The sequence below is a fragment of the Triticum urartu genome, chromosome 6A (genome assembly GCF_056163025.1).
Source record: "Triticum urartu cultivar PI428250 chromosome 6A, HENAU_Tu73, whole genome shotgun sequence".
Taxonomy (NCBI): domain Eukaryota; kingdom Viridiplantae; phylum Streptophyta; class Magnoliopsida; order Poales; family Poaceae; genus Triticum; species Triticum urartu.
In genome coordinates this window covers 536,018,731-536,034,876 of record NC_141878.1, presented here as the reverse complement: position 1 = coordinate 536,034,876, position 16,146 = coordinate 536,018,731, and the positions used below count along the sequence as shown (strand labels likewise).

Sequence of the window (16,146 nt, the reverse complement as noted above, 5' to 3'; positions counted from 1 at the left end):
AAAATGAAGTAAAGACTAAAACAATATCAAAATAATGATTTTTTTAAAGAATGAATTAGTAGCTTTGATATTTCCTTTGAGAAGAAAGAAAATTCAAAAAAACTTGCGCACAACTTTGCACCGAAATTGCACTTTATCGTGCTATGCAAAAATAATCAAATAATTATGAACTATTGGCACATATTATATTGTATTTGTATGTATATAATTGCACTCAGCCAAAACACACACAAAACAAAAAAATAGCCAATAAAGAAAAGAAAAAAGGAAAATAAAAACACAAACTAGAAGAGCAAAAACGAGCCCAAGAAGCAATTTGACTGACCCAAAATAGGGGTCAATCGATACCACACAGCCCAACTCACCACCAAAAGGACACAGGAAAAAAAACAGCACACATCTCAAAGCAGAATCAGACGGCCACAAAATCGACTGACCCAAAAGGAATTTTCAGGTGACTGACATATAGCTAAAGTGTTTCTGCTAGCCTAACTTTCAAAGTGGGGGTTTTCTGCAATTTACTCCAGCGGCGGCGAAATCTGAGCAGAAACCGAAATTTGAACGTTGCTCAGAAACTCAACTAACACCAACATGTGCAAAACAATGCCTCCCCTTAAGTAAGAATGACAGAAAACATGGTAATCATAGTATTTTCTATTAATGAATCTGTTTATCAACTATCTACAGTTCTGATCAAATGCATGAGAGGAAAAAAGAAATACATTCGTGAAACATATTTTCCTGTAAATTAAAAAGAAGCCTACCCTATTTTTTTAGCAAACAATTGTGTTACCGTGTGAAGAAAAGAAAAGAAAACTTACAGCTACAACCGAGTTTCATTTACAATCTTGAGGCCCCAGCTGACGTCCTCGCAGTGCCTCACGTACGGCACCACCTTGCCCAGGTCGGCGTCCCTCTTGGCCTTGCAGTCGAAGTAGGGGGCCTGGTGGAAGCACGGCTCGATGGACATGGCACGGCCGCACGGCGGCTCCGGCACGACGTGGTTCTCGGGCCTGTACATGATCCACGGCGTGAGGCCGGCGAGGCCCTGCGCGACGTAGCCGAAGGTGGAGAAGCCGCTGGTGATGAGCACATCGCTCATGCTCAGCAGGTAGATCTCCGCCAGCGCCTTCATGTTGTGCTTCCTGTTCTTCTTCTTCTGGTACTCCTCGTGGCTCGGCTGGTAAACTTTCACCGTGGTGCCGTCGACGGTGTGGTGCTCGCTGTACCTTTCCCTGATCTGATCACTGTACCAAGAGCTCAAAGAGGTCGCGAGAACGGCGATTGTCCGGTTATTCCGAGCGGCAGCTTCATCGGTCACACCGATTTCTGGCAGCAGCTTTTCACCTTGAGCACAAGAAAGGATCTGTTCTAAAACGTGTGGAAATGGCCCATTTCTTTGCAAGATGCCCTTCTTTTCAAATATTCTGATCTGAATCCCCACTACTTTATCAGCTTTAGCAAGGTAGGCCCTGTAGTACGTTGTCGCCGAATACCAAATATCATTTGTTGGATGAAGAAGATACCGGCCCAAGTGATGGAAAACGGTGTCCTTCTCAGGAAACAGCTTGCTCAGTTCATCTTGGAAACTTGGGATAAGAAACAGTGACGGCACAAAGTACATGTCGGTCCGCATGATCAGCCACGGCACACCTTGCAGGAACTGTTGATCGTCTTCGCAATAGAAAAGCTTGTCGTGGAAAGCGTAGTCACCATCAAGATGGAGGTACACATAGGGAGGCCTAGCACTGGCTAGAAACCGATATGTGTTGCCACGGATAACATTTTCCTGCAACATGTTACCATAGCTCTCTGGACTATGCTTGGTGAACTCATTATAGCTCAGAGGGAAATCTGAAGGAATCAACCATGAAGTTCCAGGAAAAGGCTCACAGAAAGTGTTGGCAATCTGCTTATAACGGTCCACGAGCAAAACCCTGCCTGTCAAAAGTGCGTAAAGAAACGCTGAAGTGATCTCAAGCATCCGGTTACCCATCCCGGCATGGATTATCAGGAAGAGATAGTTGCAATCCGATGTGCCGTTGATGCTCTGAGTGGACCTGAGCTGTTTTACAGCATTGTTGTATGATTTGGTGCCTGGACCACACTTCTTCTGCAGTGCTTCTTGTCTCCTTAATCTTTCTATGAGGTATGGAGAAAGTACTCTTGCTGCATTCCTGTGATAACGTGCAAACTGGTACCTGCTGCGACACGATCTTTCATCAAATCCCTCGATCAGAAGGCCACCCAGAAGTCTGTCATAATCAATTTGTGCCGATGGAGATAAATCATCAGGCATATCATCTCTTATATCTGAAAAAGATAAGATGTTTTAAGTCAGCGCAAGAAAACAATACAAGGACCAAAATAATAGTATTGGTTGGTTGCTGCATATTGTAGTTAAAAAAAAGTAATGGTAAATATAAGTTGAATCACATTGTTGTCATTATTCTCATAGCGGAAACAATCACTTGAGTTACTTAAAAACCCTACAAAGGATTGGGACATGGAAACTGACATTAGGGAGCACCTATAATTCAACGGAAATAACACTATACTAAGGCAAGCTACTATTCTTTATTGGTTCCATATGTCCCTTCCAACATTCATGTACATGATTCTATCGTACCCACCGATTGTTATGACGAAAACTAACTCAAATTATCTCTCAAGGTGAGGACCACGGATATTTTTGTGAATGTTTGATTAGCTATGTATCGAGAACTTGAACCGCACCATATTCCTCATCTTACTTTATTCTTCGTCATCTCCTTGAGAAAGCGGCGTGGCATGAAAAGATACTCTCTAGTGGCATTCATCATTGATGCAAACAAAAGTAGCTAGCAGCTTAGCACCATTAACACACAAGCTAACTATAGAGAGGTCCAGCAAGAACAATCGGTACACGTATCACCTTTCCTTCTTTTCGCGAGAAAGCATATCATTCATGCCCAACATCTACCACAATTTACCCGCAAAAAAATCACCTACCACAACTGTACTTCTTTTTTGGTGAACCCACAATTGCAGCTTCGATGCGGATAATTCGCCCATGCTTTATTCTATCATATATTAAAAAAATTGAAATAAAGGAGTTTCCCCCGGCTCCATTTTCATTAATGAAACGAAGCAACAGAGTTCCAAGCTCCCAGATATAACCAAAGGTAGGCAGACAGATAAACATCCAACCAAACGGCTGTTACAAAGACATGCTAGAACAACCCCAACTAACCCTGAGAATGTTGTACCATGTATCATTGATACTCTAAATAGATAGCCCTATTTTCGGCGATAATTGGACAAACTCAGTTTAGCTGATTGTAATACTGTGATGGGTTGAGTAATACAGTACAAGTTTTACCCACACCAAGATTTCATGCCCATACCCCCGAGTCGCCCCGCTTGGGCGACACGGGGGCGATCTCGCGCCGCCGCCCCTCGTCGTTACCACGTTCCTCCTTTCCTCGCCGCTGCCAGAGGCTAGCGCCGGGCAGGCCCTGGGCGCAACCAAGGAAGGTGGCGGCGGGGAGCTTCTCACGCTTGGGCAGGCGCATGGATTGGATCCGCCAGATCCGTCCGGCCCGGGCCTAGGGTTTGAGGCGGCGGCCTCTGCTGGTGAGGGCGGCGTCGTCCGGGCGGCGGGCGGCGCTTGCCGGAGTTGTGGACCGCGTCTTCTCGGCCGCGCGGGCGGCGAGTTGGCGGTGGATGCGGGCGCCACGTGGAGGGATCCCCTGCTGCTCTCCTACGCCAGATTTGAAGACGGCGCCCCCGTGCTGTTGCTTCCTCCTCATCAATCCGGCCGGATCCGTTGGCGGACTACGCGGATGTGGGGTGGGATCTCTGGATCGGAGTAATTTCTTGGCCGGCTGCGGAGGCCACGACGCCGGCGGCGCCCCAGGCGTTGTTTCCTTCTTGAAGGCGGCTTCGAGATCCAGCTCCCTCCCCCTCGTCCTCCCCCTGCACCCGGGTGAAAACCTACAACTTTGGTTGGGCGGCGGCGGTGCCCGGCTCCGTCACCTTCTTGAAGGCGCCGCTTTGGGTCCGCGGGGAGGTGGGACAGCTACAGCGCGTTCTTGGCGTTCCTGATGGCGGCGGTTCTCTTTAGTGGTGTCGCTTCACCATGGCGGTCGGCTGTCCGGCTCTCGTGGTGATTGTGGTGCCCAACTCTTCGCCGTGTCTTCCTGGGGTGCTTCCGTCCCGTTCAGAGAGGCTGGAGGTGGAGCGGCTTCATCTTGCACGGAGCTTCGGTGGAGATGTCAAGTCATGCCTGACCGACAGGTGCTACGCTTTGTCATGCCTGGTCGGCAGGTGCTACACACGACAGATCTTCCAAAGACTTCAAGCTGTGTCGGCTGGTGGTACTTGGCAGCATGGTGTTGAGGTGTATCAGTGGTGACTGCGACGTGCTCAGCTGATTGCGCGCAGGGAGGAGGTGCCGTTGGGCGCCGTGGTGGCGTCGACGATAGCTGGACCGAGCAAGGTTGATGCATTAGTACAGTTCTGAAGATGGAACGGTGGAAGTTGGTGGCGGCGGCCTCTGAGTGCACGCCGGACCGGTGAGACCCATGCCCGACATGCGTCCTGAATGGGATCTCAGGTCTTAGATGTTAGGTTTGGCTGCGATGGTTGTTTGGTATTAGGCCCAGGCTATCTACGCCCCTTCATCAACTGGATAGAGTGGCTTAGACGGCGGCTTTAGTCTTACTATTGTATTACTTTGTAAGGTCTTGTGAGAATAATTAATAAAATGGCAGTATGCATCGCCCAGATGCAGAGGCCGGGGGTCATCCTCCTTTTCTAAAAAAAAACATAAAACACTCATACTTAAACAGCTCTCGTCCCTTGGAGCCTTGGGAGTTCACACGGGTAGACGAAAGTTACTGACAGGTGGGGCCGCTATCCTTGCAGTGAAGTTGGGGCTGGATTTTTGCTTGCTTGATGCACGCAAGTGGTACCGACATGTAGGAGGGTGGTTCTACCGTCTACTACATTTCTACAGCCTACAGCCTACAGACAGAGACAGTAGAGAGTAGACTAATCTCGCCCCGAAACGAAAGGCCACGAGACGAACACGCGCGCGCGCAAGGGGGTAGAGATGCGGGAACCGAACACGTACCTCGGCTCACCTCCGGCAGGAAGAGATCCCCCCGGAAGAGCCACTCCGGCGCCGGCCCGGCTTGCCGCCGCTGCAGGAGCAGCACGGCCGGGATCAGCAGGAAGCACACCGACAGCGCGAACCGCTGCGCGGCGCCACCGCGCGGCGGCTTCCCCTTCGCCCCCGCCCCCGGCCCCGCCCGCTGCCGCCGCGGCAGCGCCGGCCCCTCGCCGCTCCTCCCCATGGCCACGAGCTAGCTAGCAGAGCCAGCGGCTGTCCGCGGCCAGCCCCAACCGCCCGCATGGGCTAGCGGCGAGCCGGTGCTCCCATGGCCGTGCTCCGCTTTAATTTCGGGGACAGGGAGGCCGAGCCGGTCCGTGTCCGGCCGTCGCTTCGTCCGCGTGGGAGCGCAGCAGGTTGCAGGAGCAGCTGGCTACTGGGCAGTGACCAGTGACTGAGGGTGAGGCCAGCCAGCGCTTGGAGAGTGTCTGAATGTCTCTCGTTCCTTTTCTGTTCTGTCCCCTTGCCCGGCTTTGCCTGCACCGCACTCCCCACGTTATTTTTCCGTAGCTGGCACCGGCACCGGCACCGCGCTGCGCTTGTCCGCGAGATCCGTCGGGCAGAGTGCCCCCCCCCCCCCCCCCCCCCCCCCCCCAGGCCGAAAATGGGATCTCAACTCTTCTTATCTAAATCAAGAAAGAACAGCGCAGACCACCCGGGACAGTAAAGCAGCGAACTGCTCTGTGAATCGTAAGAGCATCCGCAATAGAAGGCGTAGAAATACCTAATTTTTCATCTTCAGCTCCAAAAACACTTCTCATGTAGATGTAGAAAAAATTACCTCTCAGTCCCTGAAGATATAAAATACAACACTCCACAGTGCAAATATACATCACCACCTACAACCTACAGGAGATGTATCTTTGCAAGCCGCGCGCCAACCGTCAACCGTCGTTTCCTTTCACTTCTCTCCCTTCTTCCTCCCGCCCACCCATCACGCACGTCGCAGCCGCCCCGTGCCAGATCCGGCCCCGTCGTCGCCCCGCTGCCGGTTTCGACCATCCTCCACTATCGGCCGCCGCCCGGGCGCCGCGAATTGGCGGTTTTTTCTCCTCTTCTCCCGCCGTTGATTCGGCTCTGACGCCGCGCGATTCGCCCCCTCCCCCACCGCTCCTCCGCCGGCCCCAATCCGTCGCCGCCCCACCCCACCTTCGGCCGCCGCCACACACCGTGTTTCCGCCGCTCCTGACACCGTCCAACCTCGTCGCTGCCCGATTCGACCGTGTCGTCGTCCGACCTCGTTGCTGCCTGATTCACCATGTCGCCGCTCAACCGCCCCCGCCAAGCCCCACCGACGCTTCCCACGCCGCTCCCACACCGTGTTTCCGCCGCCCCCGCCCACCACACCCCACTTCCACCCGCCTACCGCACGTCATCGCTGCCCGATTCGACCTCGCCGCACGCCATGCCGCCGAAGAAGCTCCTGAAGAGCAAGACGGGCTACTTTGGCGTCGAGTTTAACGACGTCGGCCGCCGCTTCTGGCTCGGCACCTACCCCGCCTCCGACAAGGCCGCGCGTGCCTACGACGTGGCGGTGTGGTGTGCCAGGAGGCCAAAGACGGGCCTCAACTTCCCGGAGATCAAGACCTAGGCGGATGCGGAGTTCCTCATACCGGAGGGCATCCGGCTGGATGAGATACCGAAGAAGAACGGCAAGAAGAAGAGGTCGGCCATTGTCGTTGGTCTCGACGATAGCGAGGAGGCGGCAATGGCGAGGTTCGCGCGGGAGCATCCGGAGTATGTGTAGGCCGAGCAGAAGAAGGAGGACGACGAGGAGGAGGTCGGCCCCTCGACGGTGATCCCCGTCGAGTCTGACTCGTCGGACTGGGCTGACTCGGAGGAGGACGAGGGGTGCGACGACCCGGACAATGACGATTTCTGGGAGCAGTTCAAGAGCTCATCGCTAAGTACTTTCATCTTCGAGTAGTTGTTGTGTGAACTAGTAGTAGTCGTTGGAGTAGTAGTTTGATGGATGTAGTGGTTTGAACTAGTAAGTAGTCTTTCAAATTAGAATTATGTTTTAAGTAGGACTATGTTTAACTATGTTTGAAATGAAGTACTACTAGTTGAACGAACTATGTTCGAATTTGAAATGAAGTAGTATTTGAAGTTTTAATTTTTACATCTCCAGTTTACATCACCTAATGAAGTTGCACTTGTACATCTCCGTTTTGCATCATTGGTTGGAGTTGGAAGTTTTTTAAAGGTAAAAAAATATTTTTAAAATATGTAAATTTTTACATCTTTTGTTTTACGTCTTCTATCGGAGATGCTCTGTCTCCGGTGTTCGGACGCCCGGCTTTGTCAAGTTTTGACCCTGAGCGGCCGTCACAGCGGCGTTGTCCGGACGCCCGTCGTTTTCTGTTTGGCCCGGCGTCCAGCCAGAAGCTTCATTCTAGCTCACCCAATGCGGGTATTCAGCAGTGGCATGGGCTGTGTTCGCTGACGAATGCTCGGAAAAGAAAGAGCGGCATGGCCGGCAATTACTGATCGGATCTTCTGTGTGCAACTCAACCGGGTTTGATTGGCCTTTGGCTAGTTGATCGCATGTGCAAGTGAGGTTTATCGTTAATTACCTCCAAAGGAATATATAAAAAATATATTCTAATACACAAAGCTTTGCATATCTTCTTATTGATAGAAAAAAAGAGAATGAGTATAAGCGAGGGTAAAACACATGCACAAACGCAAGTTGTTGTGAAACCGGTGCCCAAAGGAGAGAGACAAGGGGTGCTTCGCCCAGACAAGCAAAAACCATAGCTAAATCCCCTAACTAAAGAGGCAGTCCAAACCAACGTTAAGTCGAACAACCACAAGTCCAACACTGGGGGCGTCACGAGCACGCAAGACGGTGCCTTCAGAAAGAAAAAGGACGCCGCGACGCCAGCATTGTCCGATCCGAAGAATCAAACCCCGTGTAGGGCTTTCCCTCGTTTTCGAAGAGAGGTGCAAAGAGAGGCCATGACAATGCCTCCAAAGAGGGGACAACACTCCTGATGATGCTGCTGCCAAAACCGGCAAGACGAGCATGGATTTCTCTATGGCATGTGGGTGAGCAATCTAAAGCCACCGGGCCAGAAACTGGGAGTTGGAAGTTAAACTTTGGTTGAAAACCCACCACCACCAGAAAGGGAGCTACGTCGGACGTGAACCTTGGACTTGATGAGGGGCGAGGCAACGAGGTGGCCGGGATTGAGGAGGCGAAGGGGCTTTATGCAGGGGACACACCGACACCAATGAGCCAGGACTTAGAGGAGACGTTGATTCAGACCGCCGTGGCCGAGGCCCTCAGGACACCGGCAAGCCATAGAGGCTAGAGGAGACGCAGTCGTGCGACCAACTTCATATTGGGATTTAGACATGGCTGCTCCAAGTAAAATAATGAGCAAGAGGCAAGGGGAATATGCTTTGTAAGGGCAACTCCAACCCGATCATCAAATATGTGACAAATGTTCGCACCGAACGATTTGAGCATTTTTAGCCATCCAACACTAGTCCTCAAATATTCACGGATAGCGGGTTAAGTGGTTTTGACATTTGAATTTTCTAATAAAACCAGCACCAAACTAAAAGAGGGAGGATCCAAACGTCCGTCTCACCCACTATTAGTTGCACATCTCCCCACAACTCATGTGTCCCACTCACCTTTTTTTTTCCTCTCAATCCTTCTAGCCTTGATAACTACCGTTGGATGGTCGACGTCCTATTCACCGAACGTGTCAACGGACATTTGATGATGTCAATTTATTAATCAGAGTTAGAGTTGCCCTAACTATGTTTTGTCTGGTCTATTGTTCTCCTATGGTTCCCTAGATGAACTTTGATGTTTGGACAGCCGGAGTTTCGAGCTTTAAGGGCATCTCCAGCAGGGACCCTCAAAACGTACTTTGCCATCCAACATGATACCTCATTGATCTGCGGACGCACTCGCTTGATTACGTAAACCGGACGCAGACTGGGGGTATGCTTCCGACACCCCTGTCGGTGTCAAAACCGGCAGATCTCGGGTAGAGGGGCCCAAGCTGTGAGTCTAAGGATCGATGGTAATGAGGGACAATAGGGACACGGTGTTTACCCAGGTTCGGGCCCTATCAAAGGAGGTAAAACCCTACGGCCTGATTGATTTTATTCGATGAGTATGGAAGTTATAAGAGTTGATCTACCTCGAGATCGTAATGGCTAAACCCTAGCCATCTAGCCAACGATTATTCTGATGCCCTCCACGGATTAAACCCTCCGGTTTATGTACACACCGGAGGGGCCTAGAGTTATACAGAATCGGTTCACAGAGGAAGGAAGTATTACACCCGGACACTAAATTTGCCGTTCTACACACATAGGAGTCCTACCCGGACACAGGAGGTGGTCTTCTGCTTTGTCTTCACGACCCATCAGTGCAGCCCATATCAAATAGACCGGACACCTGAGGACCCCATAATCCAGAACTCCCTCAACCCCGGTCCCACCCAAAAATATCTCCCGCACCCACACCCTCTACCACGTTGTTGCACCTTCGTTTCCTCTCACTGCATTCATGTCGGCTCAGAATGTACGCGACCGGTCACTGAAACCTGCATTGAAGCGGCGTGCTGAAGGAGAGGGCCACCTGCATCGTGTCCCGTGCATGCTCGATGCTGGATATATGTGACCGGGCTGGTCCACGTGGCTGGCGGCGCAGGCGATCGATGAGAAGAACGTCAGCAGCTTCGGGTCCTTAACATCGCCCACACGGTTTTCGCCAGGCTGCAACAACCACAAGGCCGGCACGTCCAAGTCTGTGTGAACCTCACCTCGACTAGCGACATACATGCTATGGACTTCCAGGAGGAAAAAACAGGACATGGGAGACGAAGACGTTTGTGGTATTTTTACACGGCTGAATGGCCTCCTTCCGTGCCCACGTGCACGACCGGATACTTGGTTTTAGAGTCCACGTCGAAGATGCCTAGAGGCTCTTTGAGCGGTCACGCGGTGCTGTCTTTTACTCTCTTTTCCGCCACGAAAAAGCCCGTCGTCGTCCGACGTCCACCCAAAATTCTCAATTTTACTAGGCTCAGAAAAGAAAATGGCGCATGGCTCGGATCTTCTGTGCCCAACTCAACCGATTTTAACTGGCCTTTGGCTAGCCGATTGATCACCTCTGATGTGCCCTCGCGTCTAATTAAGCTTATCGTTAGCAGGCCAGCAAGAGAAGAGTATTTTATCGTTACGTTAGCAGGGGATGCGACCAGAGTCAGATTAGGATTTAGACCTGGCCGCCCCGAGTAAAATAAGCAACGCTAATTAAGACAACGGGAATCTGCTTTGCAGCCATGTGTATCGTCTGGTATCTTGCGCCCCCCTACGATTCCCTCCGTGAACTTCCCCCATCATTTCCCAGGCCTCTTTTTCTAGACGAAAAACCACTCCCTGCGTCTACTACTACTCCATCGCGGCTGGTAGTAAGTGCAAGGTCTACGATGATCCATCCGGGCAGCATCGATCAGCCTCTACGGTCGAGTATGGATTCGAAGTGGAGGAGCGCGAGTGGTACCTTGCCCGTCGTCGTCGTCGTCCTTTGGGAGGTCGACGTCGAAGAGCATCTGCGACGAGGAGTCGGCCCGCAGGTTCCAGAGGGCGAGTATGCAGGCCGGGAGCGTGAGCAGGCAGAGCAGCAGCGCGGCGCGCGCGCAGTTGCGCCGGTGCCTGCCCCGCCCCGCCTCCTGCTGGTCCGCGGCGTGGGGGTGCGGCGCCCTTGCCTCCGTCTCCAGGCCGCCGCCGCCGCGCAGGGGCAGACTCTCCTCGTGGCCGCCGTTGCTCCCACGCCAGCCGCTCGGTTGTTTCTCCATGACCGAGCCGCCTCCACGCTGGCTCTAAGGCTCTACCTCTAGCTCGCTCGTTTGCTCTGCTCCGTGCTCGCCGTGCAGAGCGGGCCGGCTGGAAGAAGCGTCTTGTCTGCGCTTTGCTTTGTGGTCTCGCTCGGGGACGGGAGCGGTCAAAGCTGTGGAAAGCCGCGGCAATCGGGTGGGCGCTGCAACTTGCGAGAGAACAGGGGCTCCTTATTCGTCGTGGGTTTGGACGTGATGGGCTGAAGACGGAGCTTGGAACGTAGTCGTGGCAGTGGGTTCGGCAACCAAGCACTGCTATTCAGCCGACGCTTTCCACACGATACTCGGTCTGACGTGAGAGGCCTATATCTGCCATGCTCCAAGAAATATTTTTGCAGTGTCACGGAAGGAAGGAAAAAAAATACAGTAACTTTCTCTTGCGGAGTGCTCGAAGTCCTAGTGCTGACCTTTGCAAACATATTTTTAAATCTTATTTTATACTACTTTCTCTTGGTGCTCTCCATCGACCTCACTTCCACTAGGAAACCACTGATCCGAGCCGACTGGACTGGAGTACTTTCATCAAGGAAGACATCTATTATCAGGACTCAACAGCCCACACAGCATAGAGGCATTGTACCAACAAATGCATCGTAGATAAAACATTGTTGTTAGATCATCTTCAATAGACGATCCAAATGTAAAAATACTTAACTTTTGGACCGTCTGGGGCAAAAAAACTGCTCCAACAGACGGTCCATATGTAAAAAAAATTGGACCGCGGCCTCCTCGTGATGTAAAATCCAACATCTCGCGATGCAAATATACATCACGGGATGCATCTAGTCCAAAACCAGCCGCCGCCCGCGAACGCCCAACCGCCACTTCATTTCCGTTCTCGCCCGCGCCCGTCCGCCCGCCTGCGACCCGCCGGCCGGAATCCGCCGGCGCGACCGCCCAAAACCTCGTCGTCGCCCGCGTCACCACCCCACATCCCCGCCGCCGTCGCCCCCCCCCCTCGGCTCCCCGCCACCGCCCGGACACCGCCGAATCGGGAGGCAGACAGCGCAGGATTCGGCCCCTCCGGCGGTCCGGCTGCTGCGGTAGGCCTCCGCAGGGTCTCGGGCTGCCGCCGACCTGCTCCCGTCGGCCGTGAGCCTGTCCACGGACATTGCACCGGCCGCACGACGACCGCCGCACCAATCCCTCCGCCCGACTGCCGAATTTGTCTTCGCCGCCCGCCGAGCTCCTCCTGGCCGGCCTCCAACCTCTTTTGTTATCACCGTCACCGCCTGGAGCCGTCCGCAGCCGTAAAGCAGCAGCCAATCCAACCGGCGGCCATCTTCCTCCACCGCGCGCACAAGGTGTTCGACGGAATTCCTCAAGGTAAAAAAATGACAAAACTTGATGATTTAACTCGGGATTGGATAGGATGTTTGACGGTGGTCGTGTGCATCGTGCGAGGACCAGCTAGATTTTGGGATCAAAAGATCCTTTGGTACATCATGACCGCTTGCGTGATCATGCATAACATGATCATTGAGAACGAGCGTGGAAAAGATTTAGATTACAACTTCTATCACTTGATGGGCATTCTTGTTAACCCCATGCGAAAAGAACAACGCATCAGACGTTTCATGAAGGTGTACAGCGAGATTAGAGACAGCGATGTGCATGACCAACTCCAGAAAGATTTGATGGAAGAGCATTGAAAACGGCATGGCGAAAGATCCGCATAGATTCATTATTTGTTTGTTCAAAACTATATTGTATTTGTGTTGCATTTCATCTCCTGGATCTGAAGAACTATATAATAACTTGATGTTGTGGACATGAATTTTTTTATGTTGTTTTAAAACATGTTTTATGCAATGTGTGCGGCTGTACAATGGCTGGACAGCGGCTGCGCGGCTGCTGTCCGGTTTTGGATCATGAATTTGGATCATCTATTGGAGTTGCTCTTTTGGACCATGAATTTGGACCATCTGTTGGAGTTGGCCCTTTTTCGGAGCTCCAAAATGCATTTTTTGACGGTCCAAATTTTACATCTCCAATTTTGGACCGTTAAAATTTGGACCATCTATTGGAGATGCTCTTATCGGGTAAGATATTGGAGGATGGCTCCAGAATAGGGAGATGCATATATTCAGATAACTCGTGAGTACAGATGGGGAAGACAAAATCATGGTAGAAATAGTGATATTACGCAACCCAATATTAGCCCGACCACAACAACTCATATCACTACGAGGACACAAGGTACATATTTTCCAAGTCTTTGTCTGCATGGTGTATACTCTTTCACTTGGGAGGCTATTGTAATTAAATTATTTTTTCAAAGTGAATAGGAGAGAAGAAGTTTATGAGTGTGTTATGACCGGTTTAGCTTATAACCAGAGAAGGCCCACCGGGCATTAGTTAGGTGCTTGGCCCACAAGTTATCTTAGGATTAATTCTTATGCAAATTATTTAGGTTATAAATATAGGTTGTAAGACTCTTTGAGAATCAAGCAATAAAGATATTATCATCTTCTGTTGCCCGGCTCCCTGAGGAGCCGGAACCCTAGCCGCCACCAGCCAACCGCCGCCGCACCTAAACCCTAGCCGCGACGGCGCCCACTCGCCGGCGCGCGCGCTCCAGCCCTCGTTCTCCTCCACCTTGTCCCTATAACCTGCGTAGCCGCACCGGTAGGAACCCTAGTCCTACCAATTTGGTAATCAGAGACCACGTTGCGATCATGTCGCTGCCACCATCACCGCCGCCGCTGCCCGTCGGTACCACCACGCCCATGACGACGGCGCCGATCATCACCACGCCGACCACATCCGCCGGGACCTCGCTGGCGTGTCCCGTCTCCTCCTCGGCGTCGCCTGCGCCGCCGTCCCCGGGCGCATCTGCACCATCGCCGGTGGCCGCCTTGTCTCCGGAGCAACTCGCTGCCACGCTGCATCACCTCGTCACCGCCGTCCATGGTCTTCAGCTCCAACAGCAATATGGGGCCGGGGCCTACACTCACCCGCTGTCGGCCTCGATCGCCGCCCCTGGCCTTCTCCTACAGCAGCAGCCGCAATACAGGGGCGGGGCGGGCCCCTTTGCACCACCACCAGGGCCGTACTAGGGCGCGCCCGCGCTCGCTGGGTCCCCGTTCTGGCTGATCCAGGCGGGCTTGGCATCCGGGCCAGTGCCGGTCGCGGCGCCCCTCTGGCCTGTGCCGCCGGCAGCCTCGGCCGCCTCCTGGTTGCAGTAGCCGCCGTCCACCGCATGGCCGGTCCAGCTGCCGCCGGCGGCGTCCCAGGGCCTGCTTCCACCGCCGTTCTCCGCGCCATCATCATCCGGGACCAGCTCGGGCGCGGCCTCGACTACCGGGTTACCGATCCATAAGATCCGGTTTCCCCCGTCCCCGTCCCCCCTGCCAGCGTGGGCGACGGGGACTTCGCCTTCGCCGGTCTACACCACGGCCCCGGTTGAGCCGACTCCGTTCCCGTAGTTCGGTGGGCCATCCGGTCCCGCCAGCCAGTACCCGGACTACTCCGATCAGGCACCCCCCCCGCTTCACTGTTCCGAGCCTCCGAGCCTGCTCGGCACGGCGGGCTGCAGCCGACACCGCCGCGGTTCGCCAAACTCGACTTCGCCACCTATGACGGCACGGAGGATCCCCTTAACTGGCTCAACCAGTGTGAGCAGTTCTTTCACGGGCAGCACACCCTCGCGTCGGAGCGGACGTGGCTCGCGTCTTACCACCTCTGTGGCGCGGCCCAGACCTGGTATTACACCCTCGAGTAGGACGAGGGCGCCATGCATGCGTGTGCGCATTTCCGCGAGCTCTGCCTCCTTTGCTTCGGGCCTCCGGTTCGCGGGAGCCGTCTGGCGGCGCTCGGTCGCCTCCCCTTCACCTCCACGGTGCAGGACTTCGCCGACCGTTTTCAGGCCCCGGCTTGCCATGCGACGGGCATTACGGCCCAGCAGCGGGCCGACCTCTTCGTTGGTGGCCTTCCGGACCACATCCGCGTCGACGTGGAGCTCCGTGGACCTCAGGATCTCCAGCAGGCCATGTACTACGCCCGCGCCTTCGAGAGTCAGGCCCAGGCCATGCAGCCTGCCGCGCCACCGCGGGGAGGCCGCCCAACCACACGTCCAGGCCCGACGCCCGGCCGTCCACCTCACGCCGTGCCGGCACCCCCAGCAACGACGCGACCCTTCCATCGTCTTTCTCCGGCGGAGCAGATGGAGCTGCGGCGCCAAGGCCTTTGCTTTAACTGTGATGAGCCCTACACGCCGACACATGTCTGTCCGTGATAACCCACAAGTATAGGGGATCACAACAGTTTTTGAGGGTAAAGTATTCAACCCAAATTTATTGACTCGACACAAGGGGAGCCAAAGAATATTCTCAAGTATTAGCAGCTGAGTTGTCAATTCAACCACACCTGGAAACTTAATATCTGCAGCAAAGTGTTTAGTAGCAAAGTAATATGATAGTAGTGGTAACGGTAGCAAAAGGTAACAGTAATAAAAGTAATGTTTTTGGTATTTTGTAGTGATGATAGCAATAGCAACGGAAAAGTAAATAAGCGGAGAACAATATATGGAAAGCTCGTAGGCAATGGATAGTGATGGAGAATTATGCCGGATGCGGTTCATCATGTAACAGTCATAACCTAGAGTGACACAGAACTAGCTCCAGTTCATTGATATAATGTAGGCATGTATTATGAATATAGTCATACGTGCTTATGGAAAAGAACTTGCATGACATCTTTTGTCCTACCCTCCCGTGGCAGCGGGGTCCTTACGGAAACTAAGTGATGAAGCTATGTACCTAGGGTAGGGTCATGGACCTGTCCCAACTGCCCTACCCAAGGACATCTCTAGAAGAAATCACCTTTCAATCGACTTGGAGGTGTTCCACTCGACATACTCGAAGACACTCGACCAAGAAGCAATCACTCGACCATGACCCAACCACTCGACGACCAGGAGACCTAAAGGCACTCCACACGCTAACGGTCGGTTATTAAGTAGCTTTTATGGTCATCATAGCACTTTATTAGGGGCGTTACCAGTAACGCCCGACCTTAATGTATTTAAAACCCTGCACAACTGAGGGCCGGAGGGGTCCGGCGAACTCTATATAAGCCACCCCCTCCTCAGTGTAAAGGGTTCGCACCCCTGTAATTCATACA

At 53.1% G+C, this 16,146-nt stretch overlaps 1 protein-coding gene across 2 annotated transcripts; it reads right to left on the bottom strand.

Annotated features, from left to right (window-relative positions):
* Window positions 1-636: 636 nt before the first annotated feature.
* LOC125529209 (galactoside 2-alpha-L-fucosyltransferase) lies at window positions 637-11,198 on the bottom strand. 2 transcript variants are annotated; one of them, XM_087528659.1, is made up of 2 exons: window positions 10,689-11,198; window positions 637-2,313 (listed from the first exon to the last, which is right to left on the bottom strand). In XM_087528659.1, the coding sequence occupies exons 1-2, from the start codon at window positions 10,981-10,983 to the stop codon at window positions 824-826; spliced, it is 1,785 nt and encodes a 594-aa protein (XP_087384785.1). In that variant the 5' UTR covers window positions 10,984-11,198; the 3' UTR covers window positions 637-823. The 2 variants fall into 2 exon arrangements, with proteins under 2 accessions (XP_087384785.1, XP_087384786.1); XM_087528660.1 differs by lacking the exon at window positions 10,689-11,198 and adding an exon at window positions 5,117-5,656.
* Between the last annotated feature and the right edge of the window lie 4,948 nt (window positions 11,199-16,146).

Coding starts and splice junctions, on each gene's coding strand:
- LOC125529209 (XM_087528659.1), bottom strand. CDS start 10,983: ATGGAGAAACAACCGAGCGGCTGGCGTGGGAGCAACGGCGGCCACGAG. Junction 2,314..10,688: donor CGACGACGACGACGGGCAAG/GTACCACTCGCG, acceptor TATCTTTTTCAG/ATATAAGAGATGATATGCCT.